At 46.1% G+C, this 12,086-nt stretch overlaps 1 protein-coding gene across 2 annotated transcripts in view; it reads left to right on the top strand.

The window, feature by feature from the left end:
• LOC141058735 (thyrotropin-releasing hormone receptor-like) overlaps positions 1-11,209 on the top strand; it is a 34,816-nt gene extending 23,607 nt beyond the window's left edge. For both annotated transcript variants that reach the window (XM_073554941.1, XM_073554940.1), the window contains exon 4: positions 8,095-11,209. In XM_073554941.1, the coding sequence (XP_073411042.1) occupies positions 8,095-8,499 (405 nt within the window). In that variant the 3' untranslated portion in view covers positions 8,500-11,209. The remainder of the gene's footprint in view (positions 1-8,094) is intronic.
• Positions 11,210-12,086: the final 877 nt, after the last annotated feature.

Here is a 12,086-nt window from a genome sequence, read left to right as displayed (position 1 = left end):
GGAAGGCATATGCCAGGTTGAATTTCCATGAGGCCTGGAGGGCATCCAGTATGTCTGGATGATCTGACGGAGACAGGGAAGCAAACACTTTTATCTGTCTGTTCTCTTTCGTGGCAAAGAGGTCCACCTGAGGTTGCCCCCATAGAGCTACTATGTCCTTGAAGACTCGGCGATTGAGGCACCACTCCCCTTGCCAAAGTGTGTGACAGCTTAAGAAGTCTGCCTCTTGGTTGTTCTCTCCCCTGATATGGAGGGCCGAGAGGGACAACAAATAATTTTCAGCTAAGTTTAAGGTTCTGGCTGCAGAAGACATCAGAGTCTCTGATCGAGTACATCCCTGTCTGTTTATGTAGGCCACTGTAGTGGTGTTGTCCGACAAGATCCTGACATGCTTCTGTTGGAGCGGTGGAAGAAAATGGTGTAGAACGTAATATACCGCCGTTAATTCCTTTAAATTAGACGAGTAGCCCCTTTCATCTCTATTCTACCTTCGTTGACAAAAGCTATTCCCCATATGGGCTCCCCAACCGTGGGGGCTAGCATCGGTGGTTAGGATACAGGATGGTACTATGACCCATGGAACTCCTGAGGACAGATGGTTATCATTTCGCCACCATTCTAGAGAAGCCAAGACCTCCTGTGATAAGGTTATCTTGCTCTCGAGGTGACCACCATGTCGCTTGTCCTCTTGGAGGATCTGATGCTGCAGTGTGCGGACGTGATACTGGGCCCACCGGACTGCTGGGGCACAAGAATTGAGCGACCCCAATAGCGACATTGCCCCTCTCATAGACATGCGTGGTCTACTTATGGCTGCCTCCACCTTCTCTTTTGTGAGTGTAATTTTTACCTGAGGGAGTAGACATCTCTGGATTGTGGAGTCTAACTGGAACCCTAAGAACATCTGAATGGAATGCGGAACGAGTCTGGACTTCTGAAAGTTGATGATCCAGCCTAGATCCTGCAAAGATGAGATTGCGTCAGCCACGCGTCTAGTACACTGGGTGACCGAGTTCCCGATAATTAGGAAGTCATCTAGGTAAGGTACGATTAGAGTGTCTTTCTGACGGAGATAGGCCATGACCTCTGCCATTACTTTGGTGAAGATTCTCGGCGCCGTAGATAGGCCTTATACTGAAAATGACGGATCTTGCCTTTGAATACCACAGCCACTCTTAGGTACCTTTGGTATCTATCATGAATAGGAAGATGATAGTAAGCATCCTTCAAGTCAATCCCCGCCATTACACAGTTCGGAAAGAGAAGCTTTATGGTGGATCTGATTGATTCCATTTTAAACTTATAATTTTTTATAAACGTATTAAGCTTCCTCAAATTTATAATTGTCCTAAACGTACCACCTGGTTTGGAAATGAAAAACAAAGGAGAGTAGAACCCTCTACCTTCCTGTCCCTCTGGGACTTCTACTAAAACCCCATTAGATAGTAGGCTCCGAATCACTACTTCGAGGGCCTCTTGTTGAACTATAGAGTTAAGGCGGGTTATGATAAAGAAATCATAAGGGATCTGAAGGAATTCTATTTTCATTCCCTCTTTAATTATACTTAGAATCCATGGACTCGAAGTTATTTGTTCCCATTTTGAAGAAAAAAAATTTAATCTACCCCCTACCAGGGGGACTGATTGTTCAGTATTTATTTTCCGTTCGGAATGTTGAACCCCTAAACATGCTACCCTTCTACTTTTCTTCCTTTGTGGGCCATCTTCCAAACGGTCGCCTTTTAAAGGTTCTCCTGTAGAAAGGGATAGAAGAATCAGGGAAGGCCTTCTTCCTTTCTTTCGCTTTGGCGAGTATATCATCTAGGGCTTTCCCAAAGAGAAACTCACCCTCGCACGGGGTTGCGCAAATCTTAGATTTTGATTGCGCGTCCCCCTTCCGGCTCTTCATCCATAGTGCCCGCCTGGCGTTGTTTACAAGACCCGCCGATCTTGCTGCCAGCAGCAGAGTGTCTGCCGATGCATCGGCCATGAAGGCTGCCGCCCCTCTAATTAATGGAATAGCGGCCCGTAGTTTTTCCCTAGACACCTTCTGCTCGATTTGTTGATCCAGTTGGTCCAACCATATGAGCATAGACCTGGCGGTGCATGTGCTGGCTACTGCTGGTTTAAAAATGCCTGTGGTAGACTCCCAAGACCTTTTTAATGATGACTCCGCTTTACGGTCTAGCGAGTCCGCCAATAAGCCTGCGTCCTCTACCGGAATAGTAGACTGCTTCGAGGTAGAGGCTACAACGGCATCAGCCTTTGGAACTTTGGTCCATTTTAATAGCTCGTCATCGCTAAATGGATATTTCCTTTTTGAGGCCGATGGGAGAAAACTTCTCTGATCGTGTTTTTCCCACTCTCTCTTTATTAGGGCCTTAACTGCCGGTATTACTGAAAACGCTCTCCTCTTTTTTTCCGCCAACCCCGCAAACATTATTTCTTGTGTGGTTTGGGCACCCCTTGTCTCCTCGCACCCCATAGTGTTCCTCACGGATTGACTAAGTTATCCACACAATCCAGGGGAAAACATGATCATCCCTCAATATCCGATGATGACGATGTTGTGAGTGAAGAATCAGAGATTACCCCTTGTTCTTCCTCTGACTCTGAGGGTCACTTGTTTCTTGCTCCTAGTTTCTGGGGGAGTACTGGCATGGGTGATAGCCTGTATTTCCTCCCTATTTATGGCCCGGATGTCCTTTGATGACACTGCCGACCCTTGTCGAGTCTCTCTGGTGCATTGTTTACAGAGCTTTTTGGGGTAGGAGTCAGGGAAAGGCTCAGCGCATAAAGCGCATTCCATGTGTTTGGATTTCTGTTTTTTCTTCCCCTGGAAGAGGGGAGACATGGCGAAGGGAGGTGGGGAGGGAGAGGTCAGCTTAATAGGCTGAGTATATATATTGCACACTCACCCATGAAGCTTTTTATTACCGGATCAGATGGCTGAGATTCTGTCCTAGGTCTTGACTCTCCCACCTCGCTAATGCGGGCGGTGTCTATCCTGGTAGCGCGGTCCCTGGAGGAGCTGCCCCCTGCAGAGTCTCCTGCTGGAGCGTGCGCTTCTGCTGGGGAGGACATGGCTTCCTGCCGCTGAACTGCGGCGCTTGTTTAAATAGATCTCTTTCCTCTCTCTTTTTTTTTTTTTGTGTCCCGGAAGCTTCTCCTCCTCCCCGGGTTCCCACGCATGCGCCGTCGCGCTCCTCAGCCATCCTGCCCCGGAAGTTCACTCATTACTTCCGGGGCTTAGGAGCCTCTGCGCGGTCGGCTACCGCGCCGCCGCACTTGTATGCGGCCCGCCTCTCTCCACGCTGCCGCCACCGCTGCCTCTCCTCTTTTTTTTTCTCTTCGCGCCACTGGCGCACTTACCCTGCAGCGGCAGCTTCTGTGCGCTTGGTGCCACCTGGTGCGCTCCTAGGTGAGAACGGGCGGCCCCTCCCGGACCCGGTCATCACCTCCAGCTGTCAGACGAGGGGGGGAGCCGTCTAACGGAGACTCCCCCGACGCTGCTTCCGAACCGCAGCCCCTGCCATTCTCAAGGACACAGCACAGGCGGCGTGCCTTTGGCCCAGGTATGTTCTTTCTGAAGGATCATCCTAAGGTTCCCTGGGAACAGGAAACCAAAACTGAGGACGTAAGGCGGACCGCCCCCTTTTATCTTTCTGTAGGGTTTCCTGTTCCAAATGGGGCGGATCCGATACCTCCAGTGGGTGCTGTCGTGGCGAAGGGTAAAAGTGAGTGCAGCTCTGGGGTATAATACAGGATGTAACTCAGGATCAGTAATGTAATGTATGTACACAGTGACTGCACCAGCAGAATAGTGAGTGCAGCTCTGGAGAATAATACAGGATGTAACTCAGGATCAGTAATGTAATGTATGTACACAGTGACTGCACCAGCAGAATAGGGAGTGAAGCTCTGGGGTATAATACAGGATGTAACTCAGGATCAGTAATGTATGTACACAGTGACTGAAACAACAGAAGAGTGAGCGCAGCTCTGGAGTATAATACAGGATGTAACTCAGGATCAGTAATGTATGTACATAGTGACTGCAGCAGCAGAATAATGAGTGCAGCTCTGGAGTATAATACAGGATGTAACTCAGGATCAGTAATGTAATGTATGTACACAGTGACTGCACCAGCAGAATAGTGAGTGCAGCTCTGGAGTATAATACAGGAAGTTACTTAGGATCAGTGCAGGAGCATATCCCTGAACACTCCCCCCTCCAAAACTGAATTTAGACGTATGTGCAGCAGGCGTACACACTTGAATATGAAGCATGGCAGCGTGCATTGTCACTCCACCGACATCATTATACAGTGGCATGTAAAAGTTTAAGCACCCCTGGTAAAAATGACTTATTATGAGCACTTAAGCAAGGTGAAAATTAAATTATCTCTAAAAAAGCCTAAAGTTAAGGATGACACATTTCCTTTGTATTTTAGGCAAAACATTTTTTATATATTTTCATCTTTCAAATGTTAAAAATTACAAATGAAAATGGGTCGATGCAAACGGTTGTGCACCCTTGGAGATTTGTGTGCTCAGATAACTTTGACCAAGGTTTCAGACCTTAATTAGCCTGTTAGGGTTATGGCTCCTTCACTATCATCGTTAGGAAAGGCCAGGTGATGCAAGTTTCCTGTCTTTGTAAAAGCCCAGCCTCTTCTAACCTTGTGCCAAAAAACAGCAGCCATGGGGTCTTCAAAGCAGCAGCCTAGCACTCTGAGAATGAAAAGTGTGGAGGCCCACAAAGCAGAAGTATATAAGAAGATAGCAACGCGTTTTCAAGTTGCCCTTTCCGCAGTACAAAATATAATTAAGAAATGGTCAAGCTGAGGTTTGGAAGATCAAGCAAAATTTCAGTGAGTTGCTCGTAGGATTGCTAAACAGGCAAATCGGAACCACCACTTGACTGCAAAAAAACTTCAGAAAGATTTAGCAGACTCTGGAGTTGTGGTTCATTGTTCTACTATTCAGAGACACCTGCACAAATATGGTATGGAGTTGTGGTTCATTGTTCTACTGTTCAGAGACACCTGCACAAATATGGCCTTCATGGAAAAGGCATCAGAAGAAAACCTCTTCTGTGTCCTCATCATAAAATTCAGAGTAAGCAAAAGAACATTTAAACAAGTCTGAGGCTGTCACAATGTAATAGTTTGAAGGGAAAGAAGCCTGAAACTGTCCCTGGAACTGGAAGCCTAACTATCCCTCTCAAGGGGGTACTCTTGATAGTAGAGAGGCCTGGGTCTCCAACCTTACTATGATCCTGTTAAACCCTAATCTGTCCCCTCCCCCACACTATGAGGCATGGGACAGAAATGTAAGGGAAACAATACACAAAGACAGACAAGGATAACTAAAATTCACTATCCTACAAAAACACTCAACAAAAAATAGGGAGGAACAAACAAACTAAATAGGAATAAGGATGAGGAGATAAACACTCAAAGACTACTGCACACATAACACTTTAACTACTCAGCTCAACAATTTCCAGGAAGAAGATTCTTTCACCAGCTAGGAAGAAATGCCCAGAGCTAGTATATATAAAGAGAGTAAATCCACTGCAGCTGAGAATCAGGCATAAGCCCTGACAGAACGCAGTGTGAAGGCACCGTAACAAACTCGTTCTTATATTTTGGGGCTAGAGAGACACATTTGGTGGAATATTTCTCCTGTCCTTCATTACCGAGTGGTGCTGGAGGATGGGCCGATGTGTGGTCTATCCCGCTAAATGCTTGGCTTAATGTAGGGATAAAGATGTAGGACAATAGAAACAAGGAGTTTTCCGGCGCTTGCAGGTCACATGCGGAGCACAAAGCTTTTCCGACAGTTGCCCGATCCCCTGAAATCAGTTCATGAGAGGTCGGCCGCAACAGAGCGCTCGATATCATGTCCCCGGGGACGGAGCAAACAGGAGATTAATGTGGAGAAGATCCAAGAGCTGAGTCAATCGATTACCCCAGAGCTTTCCTCATTCCCCGCAATGTCCTGATTGTTGTTCTGTGGACGCACAAATCTGCGCCTGGAGCTTCTGATGAAGCTTCTCTTGGTGGCTTATCTTGGGTGACACTTATTGACTTGGGGCCCTGGATTCGGATCAGAACAAGGCCAACACCTGCTTGGATCCTGCACGTTCTCCCGGTGTTTGCATGGAATACCTCCAGGTTTCAGTGTTTCCTCTCATACCCCAAAACATACGGATATGTAATTGGGAAACTTAGATTGTGAGAACTGGAGCTGATGTGATAGACTCCCATCTCTGTACAGTTCTGCAAAATATGTGGTTGCCATATAGATCAGCAATATAAGCAAGATCAATCTAACACCCTCTGCCATAACATTGTATATGGACCTGGATTGACTTTAGGGTGCTACCCCTTTAAGTAGAAATTTTAATGCACTTTGCATAAGTTAATACTATTTCTTTACAGTAAAATCAGCTTTTTTTCTCCACTTATGAGCCACTTTTGCTTCCCACCTCCTGGAGTATTTTTTCTTTCTGAAATACTGCTAAAATCCAATCTGCTCAAGACAAAACACACTGTCCGCTAAATGAGGGGGTCAGATTACAGCTCCCTGCTGAGATGACAGGAAGGGGAGTGAAAGAAATAAAAGAAAGAAACACAAAAGTTGCTGCTGTTTTTTTGTATGTGGCTTACCCCAGAGCTGGATTCACGGTTACACCTCCCCGTATTGCTGCATAATGTTCTCCATGTTGATGCTATGTAGTAAGTGTTTATTTCAACTTAGAGTTAGAACTTAGAGCTGGATTCACGGCTACACTGCTCCCTACTAGTATATAATGTCCTCAATGGTGATGCTTTCTAGTAAGTGTTTATTTCACCTTAGAGCTAGATTTACAGCTACACTGCTCAGCACTGCTGTATAATGTCCTCTATGGTGATGCTTTCTAGTAAGTGCTTATTTCACCTTAGAACTGGATTCACAGTTTCACTTCTCAGTGCTGCTGAATATCGTTCTCCATGCTGATGCCTTCTAATAAGTGTTTATTTCACCCCAGAGCTGGATGTACAGTTACGCTGCTCAGTAGTGCTGGGTAATAACCTAAATGCAGCAGCTTTCTAGTATGTTTTCCCTTACTCCAGTGCTGAAATCACAGCTGCATAGCTTAGTTTAGAGAGAGGAAAGTAGGAGTCTATTGTCTTCGTGTGCTGTGTATGGGAGACATCATAGCAGGGAGTCTCTTCCCACTAGCTCAGAGGAAGGTGAAAATTATAGAGAGTCCGCAGAGGGGGAACCATTGGAAAAGCAAAATGGAAGTCATATAATAGCCAAAAATGCTCAAACCCTAATGTACACATGAAGCAGCTAATTCTGAAAAGTCACGGAAATCTACATCTTAAAGGGGCAGTCACATGTCTCCCAACAATCAATGACCAATCAGTCAGAAGTATCTAGAAAACCTTCCTGCACCTCCTCCAGAGATAAAGGCTTTGATTGAAACCAGATCTTCACTGCTGCAGGATCTCCAGAAACCCTGTGGGTTCTACAATGGCAGCTATTAATATTTTCCTGTGTCGGAGCCTTGGATGCCATGGAGTCGGTTCCTGGTATTGCAGGACAATATTGGTATTCTCCAGTTGTAGTTATGGTGAGATTCAGGATTCAGGCGCTGCAGGATATGTGGAGAACATTATGGACATTCCCATCTCCAGGCTGCACTGAGGTTCTGCTGCTCTCCGGCAAGGAACAAGTTAAAAGGAAGCCGAGATTCATTTCAGACCTCACATAGAAGACGTAGATTTATCTGCAGCCCATCAAAGAAAATACTGAGGAGGACGGGACCCCGCGGGATGGAGCCAATCAATTCTGGGCTCCATGTAATTACAGAGGCAGAAAGCATGACTGTATAGAAATGGAAGAAAGTCCAGAATTCACCCCACGTCCATCCATCTGTCTCATATCTGTCTGTCATCTCTAAAAGTCCACTTACATATAATGTGACATCACTGGTTCTGATGACATCATACAAGAGTCCGTTTTGTTGAGTTGTTATGGCCTTTCGACTTCCTTGTGTCTCCACCATTGATGTCCCTTTCTCTGCTTCCTTCGTAGGTCACTAAGATGTTGGCGGTGGTGGTTGTGCTCTTTGCGCTCCTTTGGATGCCCTACCGAACTTTAGTTCTAGTAAATTCCTTTGTGGAGAATCCATACTTGGACCCCTGGTTCCTTCTGTTCTGCCGCATCTGTGTTTACGCCAACAGTGCCATCAACCCCGTCATCTACAACCTTATGTCTCAGAAATTCCGCACAGCTTTCAAGAGGTTGTGTAAATGTGGCCAAGTGGAGACCCAGAGGAGGAACACATACATGACCACCACTAACTACAGCATGGTGAGGGATCCCAGCAACGCCAGGTCCGAGATCATGGAGAAGCCACCACTAGAGAACCCAACCGTTATCCCCAAACAGTCAAACAACCCAAAGGTGGAAGGGGAATTGTATTATAGTATTGTCTAAGGTCACTGCGCGCTCCATGCTCCATTCCACCAGTAAAGGGGACGATCTATTGTAGGTCCAACAAGACATCAGTGACTAAAGAACCACAGGGTCCAGGACTCTCAGCTAAACCCAGTAAAACCAAGCCACAGTTCTGACATCCTTGCGAATCCTGACAATGTGTGCAACTATTGTTATAGCCACACATTATAGCTACACACAGCTTTAAAATGTCCTGATGTTAACTCATAGAGTCAAGAAGGTGGCCTCATGTCATTGGGTTGCCCATGGGGTCAGGTGGGTAGCCTCATGTCATGGCATTGCTCATGGTTTCAAGCGGGTGGTGTCAAGTCATAGGGTTGCACATGGAGTTAGGCGAGTGGCCTCAGGTCATGAGGTTGCCAATGGCTTCAGGTTGGTGGAGTCAGGTCATGGGGTTGCACATGGAGTCAGGTAGGTGGCTTCCGGTCATGAAGTTGCCCATGGGGTCAGGTGGGTGGACTCAGGTCATGGATGTGCCCATAGGGTCAGGTGATGGGGTTGCCCATGGAGTTAGGTTGGTGGCGTCAGGTCATGGTGTTGCAAATGGAGTCAGGCGGGTGGCCTCAGGTCATTGGGTTGTACATGGGGTCAGGTGGTGAAGTCAGGTCATGGGGTTGCCCATGGAGTCAGGTGGGTGACCTCATGTCATTGCCCATAAGGTCAGGTGGGTGGCCTCAGGTCATGGAGTTGCCCATAGTCAGGTGATGGGGTTGCCCATGAAGTCAAGTGGGTGGCGTCAGGTCATGGTGTTGCAAATGGAGTCAGATGGGTGGCCTCAGGTCATGGGGTTGCCCGTGGGGTCAGGTGAGTGAAGTCAGGTCATGGGGTCGCCCATGGAGTCAGGTGGGTGGCTTCAGGTCATGGAGTTGCCCATGGGGTCAGGTGGGTAGCCTCAGGTCATGGCATTGTCCATTGGATCAGGTGGGTGGCGTAAGGTCATGGGGTTGCACATGGAGTCAGGCGGGTGGCCTCAGGTCATGGGGTTACCCATGGGGTCAGGTGGGTGAAGTAAATCAGGTCATGGGGTTGCCCATTGAGTCAAGTGGGTGGCCCCAGGTCCCCCCTCTATTAACACATCAACAGCTCTATGGTCACTGAGGATTGATGGCATTTGAAGGCTTCAGTGCTTTTGTAGGAATGTGACCCATCATGGGCACCATTTGGGACCCGCCTTGATACCAGCAGGATATGGGTCCCTGACTGATTTTGCTACAGGTCCGAACTCTTCAGTGTATGTTCTTAGTGACCAATATTTTGTCTCCTCTGACTAGTTCCTACGGGGAATGTTTCGTGTGCATTAAAGTCTTCATCTACCGGAGCTCAGGTCAAATACGGTGCAAATTGGTGAGACCTTACATCACGTGTCAGGGATTCACCCACCAAAAGTCCTGGTGTCCTGTGATCGCCCCCTGCCCTGCTGAAGGACTGAAGAGCTGCATTGAGGCATCTGCTATTTTCTATTCCTTAAATTTCACTTAAGAAGCAATTTCAGGAGATTTTCTCCCTTATTTCAGATTTATTAGGGTCTTTATAGAAGTTAATGCTGGTGACAGATCTCTTTAAGATTCTCATGTCGCCCCTGGAACGTTTTGTCCACTTAAGATGCCCGACCCCAGACCTTGTAGCTGGACTATACCTCAGAGACGTGGAAGGTGCCTCCATGTATTGTCCAGGACACGGCAGTCATGGATTTTTAATTTTTTTATTTTGCTTAAAGAGTCCAGTGGGCGGTCCAATCTGTGATTGGCAACCTTCCTTGTATAGGTATGCTTACAGAAATAGCGGTCACTGATTAGGACCGCCCACTGGACTCCCAAGCTTAGAATAGGCACAGAAAATACAAGCTATGCCCCACATATACATTAGATACCTGTGGGCCAAACGATCGTTAGGGGGTTATCCAGAGCCGCGTGGTTTTGGCATTCTTTTTGTGATTCTTTCATTCACTGCAACATTAGACCAAAGATATTAAATCTAATGAAGAGCTCCCATCTTGGCCGCAGACAGGTTACACAATACAAAAGCCTCAAAGTGTTCTCATGTGTCCAAGTGCAAGAGGGTGTAACTGTAATGTTAAATCAGGTATTCATGGACAGTTACAAGAGATGATTATTCGTTAATTGGCATAGATACATCTCTCATAAATTGTTACTTTGACCTTGAGCAAGTAAATAAATCTCCTTATCCTACCCTGAAACCATCAACAAGCTGCTGTTTACGGATCCATAGTCATCTTTAAGTTTCTCCTTTTGCTACTTGAGTACATTGTGAAGATTCTTTTTATAGCCGAGATGCTTTAAAGCAGTTCAGGCTCTTAGGTTTCTACCAAGTCTTGGATGCACAGTAAGGTATTTTCTCACCTTTGTGCACTCAAAGTACTAAGTAGAGATACAAGTTTCGGATCCCTTAACAGTAGCTTGTAGGTGGATCGGGCATTTCTCTTGTTCTATACAGTATAGTAGGACCAAAGAATGGCTGTACCGACGCGGAGACTTTTGTGTATTCATTTTGTTTTTATGCTATGAAGAATTCAACCATGACGGGGATGAAGCTTGGTGTCCGAATATAGTAAAGACAACTGTATGTAGCTGCTGCCTATATTTTTAAGTATTAATACGATGTCATGTAGTTCCTGTACATATTATATGAGAAGCGGTGTCTTTAAAAATAAAAAGTTTTCCCTCTGTTACATCTGCGGGTATTCATTTCACATAAAGGAACTCCACAAATATGACAGAATGTTCGACTCATTCCATCCCCTCCAGCAAAGCAATGGTGGAAGCGTAAAGTGAAAATGTATAAATCCCTCAGTTCCCCATAACAGCAACATCCAGTGCCCCCATAATAAGTGATATCCACAGTGCTCCCCATAATAACAGTAATATCCAGTGCACCATAATAACAGTGATATCCACTGGGCCCCATAATAACTGATATCCACAGTGCTCCCCATAAAACAGTGATATCCACAGTGCCCCTATAATAGTGATATCCACAGTGCCCCCATAATAACAGTAATATCCACAGTGTTGCCATAATAACAGTAATATCCACAGTGCTCCTATAATAACAGTAATATCCAGTGCCCCATAATAAGTGATATCCACAGTGCCCCATAAGTGATATCCACAGTGCTCCCCATAATAACAGTAATATCCAGAGCCCCATAATAACAGTAATATCCAGTGCCCCTATAATAACAGTAATATCCAGTGCCCCTATAATAACAGTAATATCCACAGTGCTCCCATAATAACAGTGATATCCACAGTGCCCCATAATAACAGTGATATCCACAGTGCCCCCCATAATAACAGTGATATCCAGTGCCCCATAATAAGTGATATCCACAGTGCTCCCCTTAATAAAAGTAATATCCAGTGCCCCATAAGTGACATCCACAGTGCCCCATAAGTGATATCCACAGTAATATCAAGTGCCCTATAAGTGATATCCACAGTGCCCCATAATAACTGTGATATCCACAGTGCTCCCCATAATAACAGTAATATCCAGTGCCCCATAATAAGTGATATCCACAGTGCCCCGTAATAACAGTGATATCC

This window comes from Dendrobates tinctorius, unplaced genomic scaffold (assembly GCF_039654945.1).
Source record: "Dendrobates tinctorius isolate UK_male_01 unplaced genomic scaffold, ASM3965494v1 ptg000214l, whole genome shotgun sequence".
Taxonomy (NCBI): domain Eukaryota; kingdom Metazoa; phylum Chordata; class Amphibia; order Anura; family Dendrobatidae; genus Dendrobates; species Dendrobates tinctorius.
The sequence above is the reverse complement of the archived record's forward strand: the minus strand, read 5'-3'. Positions and strand labels throughout refer to the sequence as shown.